At 42.1% G+C, this 21,158-nt stretch overlaps 1 protein-coding gene across 2 annotated transcripts in view; it reads left to right on the forward strand.

The window, feature by feature from the left end:
- Positions 1–13: 13 nt before the first annotated feature.
- POP1 (POP1 homolog, ribonuclease P/MRP subunit) overlaps positions 14–21,158 on the forward strand; it is a 44,288-nt gene continuing 23,143 nt past the window's right edge. Inside the window, exons 1-9 of one of the 2 annotated variants that reach the window (XM_033202539.1) lie at positions 14–111; positions 6,626–6,769; positions 10,891–11,058; positions 11,652–11,827; positions 13,774–14,022; positions 17,603–17,690; positions 18,133–18,320; positions 20,141–20,397; positions 20,520–20,631. In XM_033202539.1, coding sequence (XP_033058430.1) covers positions 6,628–6,769; positions 10,891–11,058; positions 11,652–11,827; positions 13,774–14,022; positions 17,603–17,690; positions 18,133–18,320; positions 20,141–20,397; positions 20,520–20,631 — 1,380 coding nt within the window. In that variant the 5' untranslated portion in view covers positions 14–111; positions 6,626–6,627. The remainder of the gene's footprint in view (positions 112–6,625; positions 6,770–10,890; positions 11,059–11,651; positions 11,828–13,773; positions 14,023–17,602; positions 17,691–18,132; positions 18,321–20,140; positions 20,398–20,519; positions 20,632–21,158) is intronic. The other variant, XM_033202540.1, reaches the window with a different exon arrangement.

Raw genomic sequence — 21,158 nt, forward strand, 5'->3', positions numbered from 1 at the left:
CCCGGTCTGGCGCATGCGCTCTCCAGCGCGTTCGCCAGGCGCTTTGGTTCGGCGGGGACTGCTGTGGAGGCTTGTCATTCTGACCCGGGAAGTCCTCAGAGCGTCTGGCAGGTTGGTCGTGAGGGGCTCGTGCCTTCCAGGGCTGTCAATGTCGGGGGGACTGTTTGTGGTGGTCCCCCGCCCGGCGCCCGTCTCCCCTCTTCATCTTTTCTCCCTCAGACTCCGCTGACCACTTCTTTCCTTGCTGCCTATGCCCGGGGCCCCTCTTCCTGGTGTCGCATCTCCTTCGGCCCCTGCGCTCGAGCCCCCTACGTCAGTCATTTCCTTTCATTGCCCCGCCGGGCGGAGGCCGTCCTGGGATGGACTTGCATCCCCTCTTCTGCAACCCCAAAGGACTAAGATGGGTCATTCAGGCGACCACGCTGAGATCTGGGCGTTGGTCCTCCCGTGTTCCCTTTCCTGCTCCTCCCGTGTTCCCTTCTCTAGGGTGCTCCTCGGGCTTTACAAGGTCACTATCTGAACAGAGCCCTAGTGATTGGGGTATCATTTCAGAAAGAAAGATAGTGATCTGGAATGGCCCAGATCCCTTATGAGTGTTCTGCTGTGTCAGAAGGGATGGTACTTGGCTGAATATTTCTTATCCTGTTAATATTTGCATTGTTAGTACGCTTCATTTCTTCATTTATGCGGGCACTCACAGATATATAATGAGTCCCTACTTTGTGTAAGGCACTCTGCTAGATGCTAGGAATGCAACAGTTAAAAAAAAAAAAAGTAAAATCTCTGCTTTCCCTGCTTCTTAAAGATAATATAAGAAAATCTCCTTTATTCCCTTTCATTTTGTCCTACATACTGCTTAGGTTTTGGCCTTCCTACTTCCGGCTCAGGAACCCTCTGATCTTTTTCACTGGTTTGGGGCCTGGAATAAAAGACCTTTCAATCTGGCCTCCCCTTGCCTATTCAAGTTTCATTGTCATCTACTCCCTCTTCCCACTAGAGTCCTCCTGTATTCACACAATAGATTCCTGAATACTCTTTCTTCCTCATCTATGCAAATTCCATCTAACTGAAAGCCTATTTTCTCTTTGACTTTTCCTATCAATTCACATATTTTTTCTTCTTCTTCTTTCCTTCCTTTCCTTTTCTTTTTGTTTCTTTTCTTTCTTTCAAGACAGGATCTCACTCTGTCACCCCGGCTGGAGTGCAGTGGCATGATCTTGGCTCACTGAAACCTTGACCTCCTGGGCTGAAGTGATCCTTCAGCCTCAGCTCTCAAGTAGTTGGGATTACAGGTGCATGCCGGCTAATTTTTGTATTTTCTGTGGAGACAGGGCTTCTTCATGTTGGCCAGGCTGGTCTCCAACTCCTGGGCTCAAGCAATTCTCCTGCCTCGGTCTCCCAAAGTGCAGTGTAACCATTACGCCCAGCTACATTTTTTTTCTTTCCCTTCTCCTGTTTCCTATTGTGCTGTACCGCATAATTTAGTATTTTATTATATGAGATCCTATTTTCTAATTGTTATATGTTTCAAGAATAGTGGATTGGAGAGGGAAGGGGCAGAAAAAAAAAGAAGAAGAATAGTGGATAGAGTCAGACTGCCTGGTTTGAATCTCAGCACAATCACAAGCTTTGTAGCCTTGGGCTGGTATACAGTATCTCTGTGCTTCAATTTCTTCATTTATAAGATGGGAATAATACTAGTGACCACCGACTTGTGAGAATTAAATGAATAAGTCATGTAGAATAATGCCTGCCACATCAAGTTCTTAATGCTGCCTAAGATGACAAAATTCTTATTCTACTTTGGTATTATACACAGCTTGAAACTATTAGGCACATAGTAGGTGCCCAAAAGTTTGCTAAATTTGATTAAACTAGATAATTAAGAGATGCTTTTTATTTACAAAATAATTCACCATTTAAGTTTTTAAATAAGAAGCTCCCTTGGAGCATTACAAATGATTCAACTTGTGTAAAATATTTCTTGTGAAATAAGATGCCTTTATTCTTAAGGCAGATTTTATATCAAGTCTGAATCACCAACTTTTTAGGTCTAGAAGAAAATAGACATCATCTAGTTAGTTCCCAGGTTCTCAAACTGGGAACTAACTAACACCAAAGGTTGTGTCTGGCCAATCAGGGGATACTAAGCTGTGCCAGAAAATATAACGTATCCATTTTATTTGAAGATTTGGGGAAAATATTTTTATAAAGGCAGCACATATTTAGTGCTTATTAAAGTTTTGACAAAACTGACTTGAAGGTGAAGGTAAGAGTTAAGATTCCTTCTGGAAACTTTTTTTTTTTTTGAGACAGGGTCTTGCTCTGTCACCCAGGCTGGAGTGCAGTAGTGTGATCAAGGCTCACTCACTGCAGCCTTGACTTCCCTGTCTCAAGCCATCTTCCCACTTCAGCCTCCTGAGTAGGTGGGACCACAAGCACATAACCATGCCTAGCTTGTTTTTTGATTTTTTTGTGGAGATGAGTTCTCACTATGTTGCTCAGGTTGGTTTCTAACTCCTGAGCTTAAGCAATCCTCCCGCCTTGGCCTCCCAAAGCACTGGGATTACAGGTGTGAGCCACCACACCAGGCCTCTGGAAACTTTTAAATTAAGTCCTCAGACTTCATAAAGATGCATCCTATGTTCATTCCCTTTTGCTGTTAGACCACTGCTAGTTTGATTTGCTCATTTTTTAATCTGGACCCAAAGCTCAGGGATGTTCCCAAGGTTATCCTAATCCTCCAGCACCAACCTTTTCTTGGCCCATTCTGATCCTGAGGGGAGCTAGAGTTCCGATGGTGTTCTTGTCTAGTCTTGCTGGTGAGTTCTGATTCAAGCAGGTAACAGTAGGTTAACTAAGTTGTTTTGTGGAATATTTGGAATGGCTTTTAATGCAGACTGATCTGAATCTTGTGCTTCACTAGCCAACCAGTTCTGCAGAACTCCATTTACTTCCTTCATAGTGTTTAATTTGAAAAATGTTTTTGCGTGTAGATATAGTTGTCTTTCATTTAGTTGAAATTAGTGGAGTAGACAGTGAAAAGGCATCAATCCCTGCTATTTCATTTATTATTTAAGAATAATAGCTACTATAAACTGAGCATTTAGTTAGCATAAAGCCCCATGCTAAGTGAGTTGTGTATATGCATTTTGCAAAACCAAAACCACATACAGTATGTATATGTTTGTTTTTTTTTATTTTGAGACAGAGTTTCACTCTATCGCTCAGGCTGGAGTGCAGTGGCGTGATCTCGGCTCAGTGCAACCTCCACCTCCTGGGTTCAAAGGATTCTCGTGCCTCAGCCTCAGCTGGGATTACAAGCGCATGCCATCACATGTGGCTCATTTTCGTATTTTTTTTTTTTTTTTTTTTGAAACGGAGTCTTGCTCTGTTTCTTGCTCTGGAGTGCAGTGGCACGATCTCTCGGATCACTGCAAGCTCCGCCTCCCGGGTTCACGCCATTCTCCTGCCTCAGCCTCCCAAGTAGCTGGGACTACAGGTGCCTGCCACCATGCCAGGCTAATTTTTTGTGTTTTTAGTAGAGATGGGGTCTCACCGTGTTAGCCAGGATGGTCTCCATCTCCTGACCTCATGATCCGCCCGCCTCGGCCTCCCAAAGTGTTGGGATTACAGGCGTGAGCCACTGCGCCCGGCCTCATTTTTGTATTTTTTAGTAGAGATGGGGTTTCACTATGTACGCCGGGCTAGTCTTGAACTCCTGGCCTCAAGTGCCTTGGCCTCCCATAGTGCTGGGATTACAGGCATAAGCCATCCCACCTGGCCTGTATGTAATGTTTAATTCTCACAGCAACTTGTAGAGGAAGAGGCTGAGGCTGAAAGTGAGAAAGTAATTTTCCTGAGATTATGTAACTACAAAGTATAAAGAAGGAATTTGAACCCACATCTTTCAAACTCCGTAGTGTTGTATGCGAGCGAGTTAGAGAAACGCCACACTCTGAGACGAATTTAAGAGTCCTTTATTAGCCAGCGACCGAGAGACGGCTAACGCTCAAAATTCTCTCTGCCCCAGGAAGGGGCTTGATTTTCTTTTATACTTCGGGTTAGGAAGGGGAGGGGAGCTCAGTTGCAACAATTCTACAGAAGTACAAACATGTAAACAAGTTAAAAAGATAAATGGTTACAGAGAAACAAACAGTTTCCAGGTGCAGGGGCTCTAAATCTTTCCTAAGATGTTTTATATGGGGGCTCTGCCAGACACAAACTCAAGGCTTTGTGGTGTTATCTTTTGAGCAAAATCCTGGGAACTCCGCACATTGCTTGCTTCAGTACCTTATCAGTTAATTGGACTCTTTGATATGTTGAGAGTCTGCTTACACAAGTTAACTCCTTGAGGAAGCGGGGTGGGTAAGGAGTCCTTGAAGCCTTGTAAATGAAGGAGCAGAAAGGAGTCCGTCTGGCTTTCTCAGCTAAGGGAGAGCCTATTCATGTGCAAACAAGGCTAGGTGATTAAGGGAGAGTCTAAAAACAAGGTTAGGTATTACAATAGTGAAAGCCCTTAAACGCTTTACCATATAGGCAAGTCTTAATTTTGTGAGGTCTTGCATTGGAAAAGGAAGTAAGTGAATAGGGGGTAGTTAATTTAGTAGCTCTCAGTGGAAGTGGGCAAATTCTGATGTGACTGGCATTTTGGAAGTTTGTGCAGGTATTTTGGTTGGCATAATTGGGCTAACATTGCCGGCATTTTTTGGGCACGGACCAGGAATGTTAGACAACCTGCTATGTGCAGAAAAGCCCCGTAGTAGCCCAGTACCTAATTTATATAAAATTACTGGTTACACAGGTTCCCCCCCATCCCCCCCCCCCCATGGGGACTCGCTCTGTTGGCCAGCTTGGAGTGCAGTGGTGTGATCTCGGCTCACTGCAACCTCCACCTCCCGGGTTCAAGCGATTCTCCTGTCTCAGCCTCCCAAGTAGCTGGGCTTACAGGTGCGCGCCACTGCGCCCCACCAATTTTTTTTTTTTGAGACGGAGTCTCGCTCTGTTGTCCAGGCTGGAGTGCAGTGGCTCCATCTCGGCTCACTGCAAGCTCCGCCTCCCGGGTTCACGCCTTTCCCCTGCCTCAGCCTCCGGAGTAGCTGGGACTACAGGCACCCGCCATCACGCCCGGCTAATTTCTTTGTATTTTTTTTAGTAGAGATGGGGTTTCACCGTGTTAGCCAGGATGATATCGATCTCCTGACCTCGTGATCCACCTGCCTCGGCCTCCCAAAGTGCTGGGATTACAGGCGTGATCCACCGCGCCTGGCCCACCCAACTAATTTTTGTATTTCTAATAGAGATGGGGTTTTGCCATGGTGGCCAGGTTGGTTTCGAACTCCTGACCTCAACTGATCCACCTGCCTCAGCCTCCCTAACTGCTGCAATTACAGGCATGAGCCACCGCACCTGGCCTGGTTACACAGTTTTAATATGCACTGAATTTTCCTGTAATGCAGTTAGTCAAAGCAAGTTTGTACTTTTGTTGGCGGGGTGGGGGTTGTACTTCACTAAGGAGTGTTCACCAATTTGAAAATTTATGTCATTAGTGGCATTGTTACCTTCTCTTGGAGGCACTAGTACAATGCACCTGTGCTGCTTTGCCTTTGTAGCTGTTGAATTCATGGTAATTCTATCTATAGGTAGAAGTAAAGACTGGTATTAAAATATTGAACTGCTTTGAGAACTGTTTGGTGAATACCAGCTGCTCTGAGCTCCGCTACATCCTAGTGTGTCCATGTATAGGGCCCTTCGGATTTCCTACAGTTAGCAATGAAAGAGTTAATCACTGGTGCCTCGGGATTGGAGAGCTTCCAGGATTCCTCATTCTCCAGCTTTATGGATTGTGCCAATGCCTGTGCTAGTGCCTATGTGGATGTTGTTATCCCCTGGGTTCAAAATCTATTTCAAAATATCATCTAGTGTAGTTGTGGTGAAATGGTTACATACTGAAATATATATTATTTTATTAAAATTACTTCTTAGGTCTCCTTTATGTTACATTTAGGGCATCTATTGTAGGGTATGTCTTGATATGTGTCTAATAGGTTATAACATTCATTTCATTTAAAAGTAGAAAACAGCTGCTTCAAACTGAATCAGTAAAAATAGGGGATGTTGAGTTTGAGAGCTGGGAACTGCTGAGTGGTAAGTCAATCGGAGTCCCACTGTTTTTGTCCTTTATTTTGCTTCAAATTGAAATCATTATCTATTGCCTTTGTAAATTAAATATATAGCTGGCCACATCTGAGTAGCGGAAATGAAAGCATCAGTAATCTGTGTTGTTTTTAATAGAGTTTCTCCTTTCGGAATAGGGTGTTTTGTATTTCATTGATTCAGGTGGCTCTTATTTCATCTAAGAATCAAGATAAAGTATTTGAACTAATTAATTTTTTTGTCATCCATAGTAATCTTATCTCATTTTTCATTCTTCTAACAGACTTTATTTGATATCAACAGTTGTACATGATTTAATTATTTGACAGTGCAAACTGGAATGTACTGATAGGGTCTCTTCCATCAGTAGACTTATTTTGAATCACATGAATATTTACTCATTAAATTTATTTTCATTTTTAAGTGGAAGTTTCCTTTCCCTGTATTAAATGTATTACTTTCTTTCCAGAAATGTCTAATGCAAAAGAAAGAAAACACGCCAAGAAAATGAGAAACCAGCCCACCAATGTGACTCTGTCCTCTGGCTTTGTGGCTGACAGAGGCGTAAAGCACCACAGTGGAGGTGAAAAACCTTTCCAAGCTCAAAAACAAGGTAAGATATACAAAATAGACCAGCCATGGTGGCTCACGCCTGTAATCCCAGCACTTTGGGAGGCTGAAGCGGGCGGCTCATGAACTCAAGATATCGAGACCATCCTGGCCAACATGGTGAAACCCTGTCTCTACTAAAAATACAAAAATTAACTGGGTGTGGTGGCACGTGCCTGTAATCCCAGCTACTCAGGAGGCTGAGGCAGGAGAATTGCTTGAACCCAGGAGGTGGAGGTTACAGTGAGCCGAGATTGCGATACTACACTCTAGCCTGAAGACAGAGGGAGACTCCGTCTCAAAAAAAAAAAAAAAAAGATACACATGATGCTGTCTCCACTCCCATTTTGATCAAATTGCTTTTGTCAGCTCTTTTGATAGTCATTATCTAAATAGTAAATGAGCTGAATTACAAACAGATACAGTAGACCCTTATTATTATTTTTCAATTTCCTATTTGCAAGTTTGCCTTCTTGCCAAAGCTTATTTGTAACCCCAATGTCAATACCCATGGAGCTTTGCTATCATTTGTGGACATACATAGAGCAGGAAAAATTTGAGTTGCCCTGTGTTTATGTTCCCAGCCGAGCTTCCCAGCTTTCATGCAGAAATGGCCGGAGGATGGTGGTAGTACAGGGACAGGGCAGTACAGTGCAAGAAGCTCCAGCTCTACTGAGGTTTGAATCTCAGCCCTGGGGCAGCCTCATGCAGGTCACTTAGCATTTCTAGACTTCATTTTCTCTTTTGTAAAATAAAGGAAATAGATTCTACCAGGAGGAGTTGTTTTTAGGATTTAAGATTATAATATGGCCATGGGCAGTGGCTCACACCTGTAATCTCAGCACTCTCGAAGGCTGAGGTGGGCAGATCACCTGAAGTCAGGAGTTTGAGACCAGATTGGCCAACATGGCGAAACTCCGTCTCTACTAAAAATACAAAAATTAGCCAGGCATGGTGGTGCATGCCTGTAGTCCCAGCCACTCGGGAGGCTGAGGCAGGAGAATTGCTTGAACCCGGGAGGTGGAGGTTGCAGTGAGCCAAGATCGTGCCATTGCACTCCAGCCTGGGTGACAGAGTGAGGCTGTCTCAAAAAAAAAGGAAAAAAAAAGATTATAATCTATGTGAGATGAAGATATATATGTATCCCCACTAGGAGGAATGGTTCGGTATTCACTAATTCATTGACATAATTCAGTGACTGTATGAAACATAACTACTATAAATAATGAAAATTAGCTGTGCATATTTTAGAGCTGGTATATTTTATTTCTACCTTAACATCAGTGATTATTATACTTCTGTATTTCCTAAGAGAAGTGCAGTATAGTCATCATATCTGTATTTCACTGGTGTGCTGATTTTAGAACCTTATGAAGTGATAGGAAGATTACAGTTGTTCATTAGGGCAGTGGTAGAAAATGCTAATTTGGGAAGACAGCAAAAGCAAGTGGCCAAGAACTTGTTTAGAATGCTTTAAAAAACTGTGCATTGGGTCTGATTAAGTAAACTTTAGAGTCAAGTTCATAAGGTCTAGATTCAGATCCTACAGTTGATGCCCACCATGCCATGTGATAAACCTTTCACACATATTATCCTCACAGTGTTTTAAGATTATAGTGGTTTAATAATTAACACCACAATTGAAATAAGCTGAAACACTATGAAATTCTCTACTGATCTCTCCTTTAATTTACAGACAGTTTTTTTTTTTTTTTTTGAGACAGGGTCTTGCTGTGTTGCCCAGGCTGGAGTACAATGGTGTCATCTCAGCTCACTGCAACATCCACCTCCTGGGTTCAAGCGATTCTCCTGCCTTAGCCACCTGAGTGGCCGAGACTACAGGCGTGTGCCGCCACTCTTGGCTAATTTTTGTACTTTTAGTAGAGACAGGGTTTCACCATGTTGGCCAGTCTGGTCTCAAATTCCTAACCTCAAGTGATCCACCTGCTTCAGCCTCCCAAAGTGCTGGGATTACAGGCGTGAGCCACTGCACCTGGCCACAGGCAGATATTTAATGTTGTCTTATAGTCATAATTCCCAGACACTTGTGTGAAAGTGTTGCCTTTTTATTTGGAGACAGAGTCTTGCTCTGTTGCCTGTGTTGGGGTGCAGTGGTGCGATCTTGGCTCACTGCAACCTCTGCCTCCCGGATTCAAGCAATTATCCTGCCTCAGCCTCCCAAGTAGCTGGGACTACAGTCACATGCTGCCACACCCGGCTAATTTTTTGTATTTTAGTAGAGATGGGCTTTTACCGTGTTGCCCAGGCTGCTCTTGAACTCCTGAGCTCAGGCAATCCGCCCACCTTGGCCTCCCAAAGTGCTGGGATTACAGGCGTGAACTACTGCACCTGGCTGGAAATTTTGCTTTTTAAATTTTTAAGACAGGGTCCCACTCTGTTGCCCATGCTGGAGTGCAATGGCATAGTCGTGGTTCACTGCAACCTTGACCACCTGGGCTCACGTGATCCTCCCACCTCAGCTTCCCGAGTAGCTGGGGCTACAAGCGTGTGCCACTGTGCCCAGCTAATTTTTTTTTTTTTTGTAGAGACAGGATTTCGCCACGTTGACCAGTTAGTCTCAAACTCCTGGACTCGAGTGATCCGCCCACCTTGGCCTCTCAAAGTGCTGGGATTAGAGGTGTGAGCCACCACATCCATCCTGGAACTTTGCTTTTAGTTATTTATTTAGTATAGTAGCTCTCAATTTGAGTGTGGCGGAGAATTAGGATAAAAGACTGTACATAATCATGTGGATTATAGTATTAAGGGAGTGTCGTTTGGGCTGCTGTAACAAAATACAGGTTGAACATTCCCGATCCAAAGATCTGAAGTCTGAAGTCCTCCAAAATCCAAAACTTTTTGAGCACTGACATGACACAACAGGTGGAAAATTCCACGTCTGACCTCATGTGATGGGTCACAGTCAAAATGCAGGCATATAACACACAGTTTATTCAGTATTCCCATGGGAAAAAAGATATTCCTAGCCCCCTTCAGCTGGGATATAAATATTTCCAAGCACTCCTAGATTTCACCACCTAAGCACACCTGCAAAGACAAATAAAATGGCATGTAATTCTTACTGTTAAATACTTACATGTGAATCAGCGTGAGAAAGTGATTTCTTATCAGCAGCGTATAGATTCCGAGTCAGGAAGGGTGCTGATGCCAGCCAACCACAGATTGTCCACAGGGCGGCTGAGATAGTGGCACCTTTGCTTTCTGATGCTTCAGGTATACAATGTGCAAAAAGTTTCATGCACAAATTATTAAAAATATTGTATAAAATTACCTTCAGGCTATGAGTGATAAGGTAAAAGAAACATAATTGAATTTTGTCTTTAGACTTGTGTTCTAAGATACCTTAGACTTGTGTTCAAGATACCTCATTTTATATATATATGAATATTCCAAAATCCAAAAAAAATTGGAATTTGAAACACTTCTGGTCCCAGTTATTTCAGATGAGGGATACTCAACCTATATCTTACTGGGTAGCTTATAAATAACAAATGTATTTCTCACAGTTCTGAGGGTTGAAAAGTCCAAGATGAAGGAGCCAGCAGGTTTGGTGACTGGTGTGGGCCTGCCTTCTGCTTCATATACATCACCTTTTTACTGGGTTCTCACATGGTGGAAGGAGTGAGGGTCTCTGTGAGGACTCCTTTATAAGGATACTAATCTCATTCATGAAGGCTCTACCCTCATGACCTCATCGCCTCCTAAAGGCCCCACCTCCTAATACCATCACCTTGGGGGTTAGAATTTCAACATTGGAATTTTGGGGGACATAAACATTCAGACCATACCAGGGAGCTTAGATTTGACATTCATGTTGCACTGTTTATAGGAGAAAATTTCCCCTGTATCTGTTATATCCAGGGTCCTTTATATGTCATCCTGACATGATTACCTTGTGTGCTACCTACTAGCTTTGTGACCTCAGGCAAGTGAATTCACCTTCCTACGTAAGATTCCTCTTTAAAAATAAGTAGTAATAGCCACCTTACAGGGTGACTGTAGGATTGAAAACATGGTCAGTGTTGCCACCCAACAAATATTAGTTCTCCACTATAATTTTTATCTCTGATAAAGGTAACATGTTTCTTTTTGAAAATATACTAGAGCCTCATCCTGGAACTTCACGACAGTGGCAAACCAGAGTCAACCCCCACTCTCTGCCTGACCCTGATGTGAATGAGCAGTCTTCCTCCAAAGGGATGTTTAGAAAAAAGGGAGGATGGAAAGCAGGTCCCGAGGGCACGTCTCAGGAGATCCCCAAGTATATAACTGGTGGGTACTCATAAAGAAGTGCAGTTTGCTTGTATTTTGAGCTCTTCATGTCTAGTGCAGCAACAAACTGCCCTCCTTGTGGTCCTGGCTCTGCCTCCCCTGCCTCTCCTCTCCTCCTCCCACTTCAGACCCTTCTCACCTCTAGCCTGGACTTTGACCAGAGCTTCCTTGGGCTTGATGGCTCTCCCTTCTTCAGTTTCTCTCCCTGTCTCTTACTCGTCTTCTTACAAGTCTTTGTGAACTGTTCCTCTTTGTCTTAGCCCCCACGCCTGTCTAGTTTTAAATATGCCATCCATACTCAGCATGGCATTCTCCAAAGATGGAAAATTGCATATGCACTAATGGCAACCAAACCTTTATTTAAAGGGCTTGTCTCCAGGCCCTTTCCAGCCTCTTCTGTTCTTCACCCTATAATCCCCAACCACACTACCACATTAAACCCTGTATTCCTTATACATACCTTAGATGTGCTTTCTGGTCTCTCTTTACACCTTCTTGGTGGAGGAATTCACTTAAGTTTCCCCAGCAGCCTGTTTATTCTCCAGCGTTAATTCAAGATTGGTGTTTAATGACGTTGTCAATTCTTTCAACAGCTTCTACTTTTGCTCAAGCACGAGCAGCTGAAATCAGCGCTATGTTAAAAGCTGTGACCCAGAAGTCTTCGAATTCACTGGTTTTCCAGACTCTGCCACGGCACATGCGACGAAGAGCCATGAGCCACAATGTCAAACGTCTTCCCAGACGGTTACAGGAGATTGCACAGAAAGAGGTTGGAGTTCCACTTAGTGTAAATGTTTAGAGTAGTAACTCCTAGAAGCAATTGAGAAGTATTGACCTAATAGAATTTATTAAAAATGAAAACCAAGGCTGGGCATGGTGGCTCATACCTGTAATCCCAGCACTTTGAGAGGCTGAGGTGGGCAGATTGCTTGAGCCCAGGAGTTCAAGACCAGCCTGGGCAACATGGCAAAACCTCATCTCTACAAAAAAATCCCAAAATTAGCTGGGCATGGTGGTGCATGTGTGCCTGTAGTCCCAGCTACTTGGAAACTGAGATGGGAGGATCCCCTGAGCCAGGGGAGGCTGAGGCTGCAATGAGCTGTGATCGCGCTACTGTACTCCAGCCTGGGCGACAGTGAGACCTTGTCTAAAAAGAAAACAAACAAACAAAAAAACTCAGAAAAGAACACCCTCATGGTTTTTGTTTTTGTTTTTGTTTTGCATATATTTGATTTAATCATTATCCAAACTTCTTCTTCCCTCCAAGCCAAATTAACAGACAACTGGCTATTACAGGTGCTTTGAAATACAGCATTTGATACTCCTCTCTTGTAAGGGTGTTGAATAGTTTATGTTCCCTTCCCAAATGTAAAAAAAACCTGACCCTCTTTTTTTTTTTTTGAGACGGAGTCTCGCTCTGTCACCTGGGCTGGAGTGCAGTGGCTGGATCTCAGCTCACTGCAAGCTCCGCCTCCTGGGTTCACGCCATTCTCCTGCCTCAGCCTCCGGAGTAGCTGGGACTACAGGCGCCCGCCACCTTGCCCGGCTAGTTTTTTGTATTATTTAGTAGAGATGGGGTTTCACCGTGTTAGCCAGGATGGTCTCGATCTCCTGACCTCGTGATCCACCCGTCTCGGCCTCCCAAAGTGCTGGGATTACAGGCTTGAGCCACCGCGCCCGGCCAAAAAACCTGACCCTCTTACCAAGTAGTTTTGGATTTGTGTTTTTGGAGTGTGGTCAGCTTGGGGTAGGAAGGTTAAAAAAAGCAACATCAATGCTTAGCATTTGCTTTCTGACTTTTTCAAAGTTGAAAACTTAAACTGGGTTTTGATTTTTGTACAAGTCTAATTGTGTTTTGGCTTCATCAGAATTCTAGACTTGAACATTCTAAGATTAAGCCAATGTCTTTACTAATTGGTTTAAAACCTATTTATTGAGCAGCCTTCTATGTACCATTGCTATGCTAGTGGTGGGGTTTGAGTTCAAGAGGGAAAACTAACAAGGAATTTTATACTTTCTGGATTTAATGTAAAGTCTGTTTGCCAGTGATAGCATTCAGCATGTGTCTGTCTGTAGCCTAACTGAAATGAAATGTGTGGATTTTCCTCACTTATATTATTTTTGGTCTTAAGTTTTTGGTTTTAGTTACAGTTCTACAGGTTAAAATGATAACAAGAAGCTAACATTTGACTTCTTCTTTCTTGCCCTCTAATACTAATAGCCATATGTCTTCCTTCTCTACTTACATTGAAGAAACCAAGTTAACAATTTTTTTTTTTTTTTTTTTTTTTTGAGACAGAGTCTCGCTCTGTCCCCCAGGCTGGAGTGCAGTGGCGCGATCTCGGCTCACTGCAATCTCCGCTTCCCGGGTTCACACCATTCTCCTGCCTCAGCCTCCCAAGTAGCTGGAACTGCAGGTGCCCGCCACCACACCCGCTAATTTTTTGTATTTTTCTTAGTAAAGACGGGGTTTCACTGTGTTAGCCAGGATGGTCTCGATCTCCTGACCTCGTGATTTGCCCACCTCGGCCTCCCAAAGTGCTGGGATTACAAGCGTGAGCCACCATGCCCGGCCCCAAGTTAACAATTTAAGCAAGCTAATGGGATCTATAAAATATTCCACTTAATCTAAAGTTATTTGTTTGCATTCCTAACCATTAACTCTGTTTTGAGATTCTTACAAACTGGGATATGTCTCTTTTCTTGAAACTATAGGCAGAGAAAGCTGTACATCAGAAAAAAGAACATTCAAAAAATAAATGCCATAAAGCTCGAAGATGTCACATGAACCGGACGCTAGAATTTAACCGTAGACAAAAGAAGAACATTTGGTTAGAAACCCACATCTGGCATGCCAAGCGGTTTCACATGGTCAGGAAGTGGGGCTACTGCCTTGGGGAGAGGCCAACAGTCAAGAGCCACAGAGCCTGCTATCGAGCCATGACGAACCGGTGCCTCCTGCAGGTGAGCTTTCCCAGTGGGCTTTCTTGTTATTTTGGTTTGATCCTTTCCTATTGAGACCTTTAGAATAGTTTATGGTATGCCAAGCCCCGTTTATGTGGTTATTCATTGGAAAAATGATTCCTGAGCATGAGGCCTGGGTCCTTTGCCAGATACTGGAGATCAGGCACCCTAAAGTCACTTCACTACCAGTGGAGTGACTGACATTAATCAAATGATTTCCAGATATGTGATTGTAAGGGAAAAGCATGCAGTATGATGAGCATTTCTAACCAGCTCATCACACTGAGGGCATCCCCCAGAAGTGCTGCTTGAACTGAGCTCTCAGGGATAAGATGGGAGGGGGGAAGGCAGAAGGAAGCCAGGTGAGAGTGAAGAACTGGAATCAATTCTGTGTGATAGAGATGAAGAGGAGAGCAAGGCAACATGAGGGCGAGGTTAGGCTGGAGAAAAGAGTAGGAACCAGATCGTGCAGGTCTCGTTGATCATATCAAGCTTTATTCACTATAGATTAATCTAACAGTCATTCACCAATAACAGATACTTGAGAATCTACTGTGTACCCTGAACAGGGTTCAAAATGCTGGTCTAGGTGTTTGTGGGTCAGTGGGATGCTAAAGGATGTTTTAAATTTTAAAAGCTTTGAGAGGACACATTATTTTAGAGCCTCTTAATAGTATTTATCTGATTGTTCCCTCCTCTCAGTAGCTAATTCAGTTGCTTTCTATTTCTTCCAATACATATTTAGAAATTTGTTCTTTGCAGAAGGGCCTATCTTTCAATGGCAGAATGGCCTTGGCCAAATTTTGAAAGCGATTATTATTGGTGTCCTTTGATACCCCTTGAGAGTAAGCAATACAAGAATCTTTTTTAAAAATTGTGGTCAAATATACATAACAAAACCATTTGACCATTTTAAGTGTACAGTTCTGTGGCATTAAGTATGTTTACGTTGTGTAATCAGTACCACCATCCATCTCCATTTTATCCTCCCAAACTGAAACTCTGTACTCATTAAACACTAACTCCCCATTCCTTCAGCCCCTGGCAGCCACCCTTCTACTGTCTATCCAATAATTTGATCCTATAGGTACTTCATAGGAGTGAAATCGTACGATATTTGTCTTTTTGTGACTGGCTTATTTAATTTAGCATAATGTCTTAAAATTCATCCGTGTTGTAGCATGTGTCAGAATTCCCTTCCCTTTTAAGGCTGAAGATATATTCCATTGTAGGTATATACCATATCTTGATTATCCATTTATCTGTCAGTGGACATTTGGCTTACTTCCACCTTTTGGCTATTGTAAATAATGCTGCTGTGAGCATGGATATGCAAATATCACTACAATCCCTGCTTTCAGTCCTTTTGAGTATATCCCCAGAAGTATAATTGCTGGATCATATGATAATTCTATGGTAATTTTATGTTTAATTTTTTGAGGTACTGCCTTACCGTTTTCCATAGCAACCGTATCATTTTACATTCCCACCAGCAATACACAAGGGTTCCAATTTCACCTCATCCTTGTCAGTACTTATTACTTATTTATTTGTTTGATCACAGTCATTATAATGAGTGTGAAGTGAATAAGAGCACCTTTTAGGAGTCTTTGATTTGAGAACTCAGCAGCAGAAATCACAGATTATAGTCAAGTTCCTCATTCACATTGAGGAAGCTGGGTTCTAGAGAGATGAAGTGACTTGCCTGGGCTCACACAGCTTGTTGGTGGCCTACATGGCACTTGAGTGGCTGATTCCCCTGGCCTGCACTTTTTCCACTGTCCTCTGCCAATGAGTTACTTTTCATTTTGGGCAGAATTTTTGCTAAAGTTATTAGATACTTTCTTTAAAATTTGATCAGCCCTAAGTGATAAAAATAATAACTAATAATAACAAATATTAGTGAGTGCTTAATATACGCCCTACCCTGTTTTAAATGCTTTGCATGTGTTTATTCATTTAATCCTCACAATAGTATGAGGTAAGGAGTTACCATTATTTCCATTTTACAGATGGAGAAACTGAGTACAGAGAGGTTAGTAATTTATCCATGACCATATGGCCAATGAGTGTTGAGGTTCAGATTTGAGCCCAGTTGCCTGACTCCAGGGTTCCACACTCTCAACCATTATTCTCTGCTGTCACTTATTTGCACACATTTGGGTGCGCTTCCTCTGGCCACTGACAGCTGAGAGCTGGTCACTGGATGGGAAGATTTCTTTCTGTGAGTGATCATATTGATTAATGTGTGTTGTCAGAATCATAGCTATAATTTGCCTTTTAGTTCTAGTTGCTCAGTGAACTGAAACTGCTTAAAGGTGCCATAGCAGAAGGGTTGGTTTGGCAGGTCACCGAGCCTGATTAGAATGCTGGCTTCTCCACTTAATGACTCTGTGTCTTTGTTCAAGTAACAATCTCTGTGTCACAGTGTCCTTGTCTATCAGATAAGATAACCATACTTGGTACATCTGATTGTCAGGAAGACTAAATGACAGTTCATGTAAGAAGTTAACTCATTACTGGCACTCAGTAACCCTTCAATGACTATTAACTATTACAGGCCAGGCATGGCAACTCATGCTTAGAATCACAGCACTTTGGGAGGCTGAGGCAGAAGGATTGCTTGAGCCCTGGGGTTCAAGACCAGTCTGGCTGGGCAACATAGTGAGACTCTGTCTCTGCAAAAAAAAAAAAAAAAAAAAAAAAAAGCTGGGTGTGGTGGCTCGTACCTGTAGTCCCAGCTACTTGGGAGGCTGAGGCAGGAGGATTGCTTGAGCCCAGGAAGTTGAGATTTCTGTAGCTGTGATTGCACCTCTGTACTCTAGCATTGGCAACAGAGTAAGACCCTGTCTCAAAAACAAAACAAAACAAACTATTAGAACTGTTATTATTATTATGGATACTATAACTATTGAAACTTTTAACATTGATTTCATTACCTTAGTTTGATCTCTCTTCATCTTACTTAAAATTCTGTGTTATTACTTTTACTTTCTTTGTACTGTGCTTAAAGTTGCATATCATGGTTAAGATTGAGCATGGGAGAAATATGGGATGGATTAATTGCAATATTGTATCTCTAGGCTTACTGTTAAGTAATCTTGAGGTCCTGAATTACCTAACCAAATTGAGCAACCTGAGCATAATTTTGCAGAATTCATTACTGTTTTCCTTATTTTACTCTGGTTTGTTATCTTAGGTAGATTTTGGGGGTGAACGGTTCTTTACTTAGAAGCAACAGTTATATACCCTCCATAGAACCTGTCTATGAATATGGGATAAAACGTAGATTATCTAAAAGGTAGGATACTGTAACTTACATTTTTAAATGGAGATTCATTTTTATTTGGTTCGGATTGGTTTAAAAATATTTGCTAAGGTAACAGGAATGGACGGGTTTAGATATTTTTTCCCCTAAACCATCGGGCAGGAGAAGGTTTAGATTTTGACATATGAGAATATAGCTTTAGCAATTTGTTTTGTGTCTTAGGCCTCTAAAGTTTTTGTGATGTGGCTTTTGGCTTCTTAGCAGTTTTGCCTATGTAAATTCCTAAGTACTTGTGTCTCCCGCTTTGTGCAGGATTTATCCTACTACTGTTGTTTGGAGTTGAAAGGCAAAGAGGAAGAAATACTAAAGGCACTTTCTGGAATGTGTAGCATAGACACAGGTAAACTTGTTTTAAAGCTGAGTTCTATTTTAGTCTTTGTATATTTATTCCTTTCATAAAGAATTGTCTACTGTAAGCATTTGGAATTCAAACATATAGAAAAATGTGGGAGACACTAATCATTCCCGATGAAAATATTAATTTAAGAACAGTTGGGTTGGCTTTTAAATCATTTCTAACATTGTCAAGTTTTACACTTGACAGTGATAGAGTCATTTTTCTGGTGGGGTGAACTTGACAGAAAGAAACTTGAAGCTCTCATTATTCATTTAACACATATTTGTTGAGAACTTATTGTGTGCCAGGCTTTGATCTGAGCAATCCTCACAACCAAAACTTCACCTCTCATGGAGGCAGACAGTAAATGACAGTGTGGCTATCAGGAAATAGGACTGCAGTCTCAATACCTGGAATTATGGAATTTTGCTTTTGTTGATGTCAGGACTGACGTTTGCAGCAGTTCACTGCTTGTCTGGAAAGCGCCAAGGGAGCCTTGTGCTTTATCGGGTGAATAAATATCCCAGAGAAATGCTTGGGCCTGTTACGTTTATCTGGAAGTCCCAGAGGACCCCTGGTGACACTTCTGAGAGCAGGCAGCTGTGGATCTGGCTGCATCCAACCCTTAAACAGGTATAATCTTTCAGGTTATCTCCCATTATTCTGAAACTGCATTTTTAATTACAACTGGAAGTCAATACTGTAGAAATGTAAATAGTGTAAAGGTTTGTCTGATAGTCTGATATTTATATATGGGGGGGCTCTGTGAGTATTGAATGAAGTGAATTTTTAAAAAACTTATATAATTTGTGTTTAAAAATGTCTAGCTGACAAAAAGCAAATATATTCGAAGTATATAATATGATGATTTGATGTACATGTTGCGTACCATGATCAAATAACACATCCATCACCACCCATGCTGTACATTAGATCCCCAGAACTTGTTCATCAAATAGAATGAAGTCAGGGCGGGGCATGGTTTCTCATGCCTGTAATCCCACCACTTTGGGAGGCTGAAGCAGTTGGATCGCTTGAATCCAAGAGTTTGAGACTAGCCTGGGCAACATGGTGAAACCCCGTCTCTGCAAAAAAGACAAAAATTAGCTGGGATTGGTGGCATGTGCCTGTAGTCTCAGCTACTTGGGAGGCTGAGGTGGGAGGATCGCTTTGAGCCCAGGAGGCAGAGTTGCAGTGAGGTGAAATCGTGCTATTGCACTCCAGCCTGGGTGATAATGAGACCCTGTCTTGAAAAAAAAAAAAATGAAACTAATCTTGACCTCTCATATTTTTAGTAAGTCATAAGTAGAAGTAGAGATAAAAACCAGCCTTATGCTAATTATTTGAAATGTTGAATTGGAACTAATGTTTCTACCATGACTGAAGTGGTTCACTAGTATCTAGGTGCTAGTTGCAGCCTATTTGATAATGAAAAGCTATTTCTGAGTACTTCTGATGATTTTTCACACTGAATTTAGCTTAGCTTCCCTTCTTTAGCATACTCACTACTTAAAAAAAATTTAGTCAGAGTGATCATGTTGTTTTCATAATATTTGACTAACCCTACCCCAACCCCAGCCCTAACCCATTTTAAATTTTAAATTTCAATTTTTTTTTTTTGTTTAAAGTGACATGCGCTACTCAGAACACCCCAAAACGCTTTTTTAAAAAAATTAAAGTTAGATTAAAAAATATATATATTTTTTGAGACAGGGTTTTGCTCTGTCATTGAGACTTGAGTGCAGTGGTGTAGTCATAGCCCACTGCAGCCTCTACTTCCTGGGCTCAAGTGATTCTCCTACCTCAGCCTCCCGAGTAGCTTAGACTACAGGGGTACGCCACCATGTCCAGCTAATTATTTTTTTATTTTGTGTAGAAACAAGGTCTCCCTATGTTCCCGAGGGTGGTCTCAAACTCCTGGGTGGAAGCCATCCTCCCGCCTCAGCTTCCCAAAGTGTTGGGATTACAGACGTGAGCCACCGCACCTGGTCCAAAAAAGCTTTTTGGTGATTAATTTAAGTTAATCTGTGAAGGGATAAAAATGTGAATTTTTTTTTTTTGAGATGGAGTCTTGCTCTGTTGCCCAGGCTGGATTGTGATGGCATGATCTCAGCTCACTGCAACCTCTGCCTCCCAGGTTCAAGCGATTCTCCTTCCTCAGCCTCCTGAGTAGCAGAGATTACAGGTGCCTGCCACCACACCCAACTAGTTTTTGTACTTTTTAGTAGAGATGGAGTTTTGCCATGTTGGTCAGGCTGGTCTCGAACTCCTGACCTCAGGCGATCTGCCCGCCTCGGCCTCCCAAAGTGCTGGGATTACAGGTATGAGCCACCATGCCCGTCCAAAAATGTTAATTTTTAAAGCGATGAAAAAAAAAAACATAACCCAACTAAATTTGTCATAATATATTTAAATTTCAGGATTTTAAAGTGAATATTTAAATATATTTTTAGGATATCTTAGAGGAAATAAAAGCAGCGTGTCAGTGCGTGGAACCCATCAAATCAACTGTCTGCATCGCTGACCCACTTCTGACACAATCCCAAGAAAAAAGCCAAAGTGAATTGCCTGATGAGAAAATTGGCAGGAAAAGAAAAAGGAAAGACGATGGAGAAAATGCTAAACCAATTAAAAAAATTATCGGCGATGGAACTAGAGATCCATGTCTACCATACTCTTGGATCTCTCCAACCACAGGCATTGTAATCAGGTATGAGTTGAATTTGCTTTGAATCTACTGAATATTTTCAGTGAAGACTTGCTGTGTTTTTGTCAGTGGCACAGATGTTGTGTGATGGAAGTTTCCATTTTAAGATCTTCTTTCTTTTTCAGTGATTTGACGATGGAGATGAACAGATTCCGGCTGATTGGGCCACTTTCCCACTCCATCCTAACTGAAGCAATAAAAGCTGCTTCTGTTCACACTGTAAGAGTAAAAATGACGGTAGTGTTTTATTCTAATCATGTTTTTCCTGTCAAATTTGTGAAACCTAATATATAATTTGGTAACATTTTGGGCCATGGCTTTTAGATGTTTATTTCCCTACTTATTATCAAAGATTTTGTTATCTTTCACTTCTCCTAGAAGACCACAACTAAGTGGATATGATCAGTAAACTGACTGTTCTTATTTAAATACAGACTGCTCTGGTAGCTATCAGCCTTGTAGAGGGTCTTAACTTCTGCTTCATAGGTAGGGAGTCTCTAAAATCCCTGAAATTGTGTGCCAGATTTTGTGCATTTTTGCTTGTGCCATGTAGGTTTTCTTTCTTTCTTTCTTTCTTTTTTTTTTTTTCTGAGATGGAGTCTCATTCCGTTGCCCAGGCTGGAGTACAGTGGTGCGATCTTTGCTCACTGCACCCTTTGCCTCCCGGGTTCAAGCGCTTCTCTTGCCTCAGCCTCCCGAGTAGCTGAGACTATAGGTGCGCACCACCAGGCCCAGCTAATTTTTGTATTTTTAGTAGAGACAGG

Source organism: Trachypithecus francoisi, unplaced genomic scaffold, assembly GCF_009764315.1.
Source record: "Trachypithecus francoisi isolate TF-2019V2 unplaced genomic scaffold, Tfra_2.0 Lachesis_group7, whole genome shotgun sequence".
NCBI lineage: Eukaryota > Metazoa > Chordata > Mammalia > Primates > Cercopithecidae > Trachypithecus > Trachypithecus francoisi.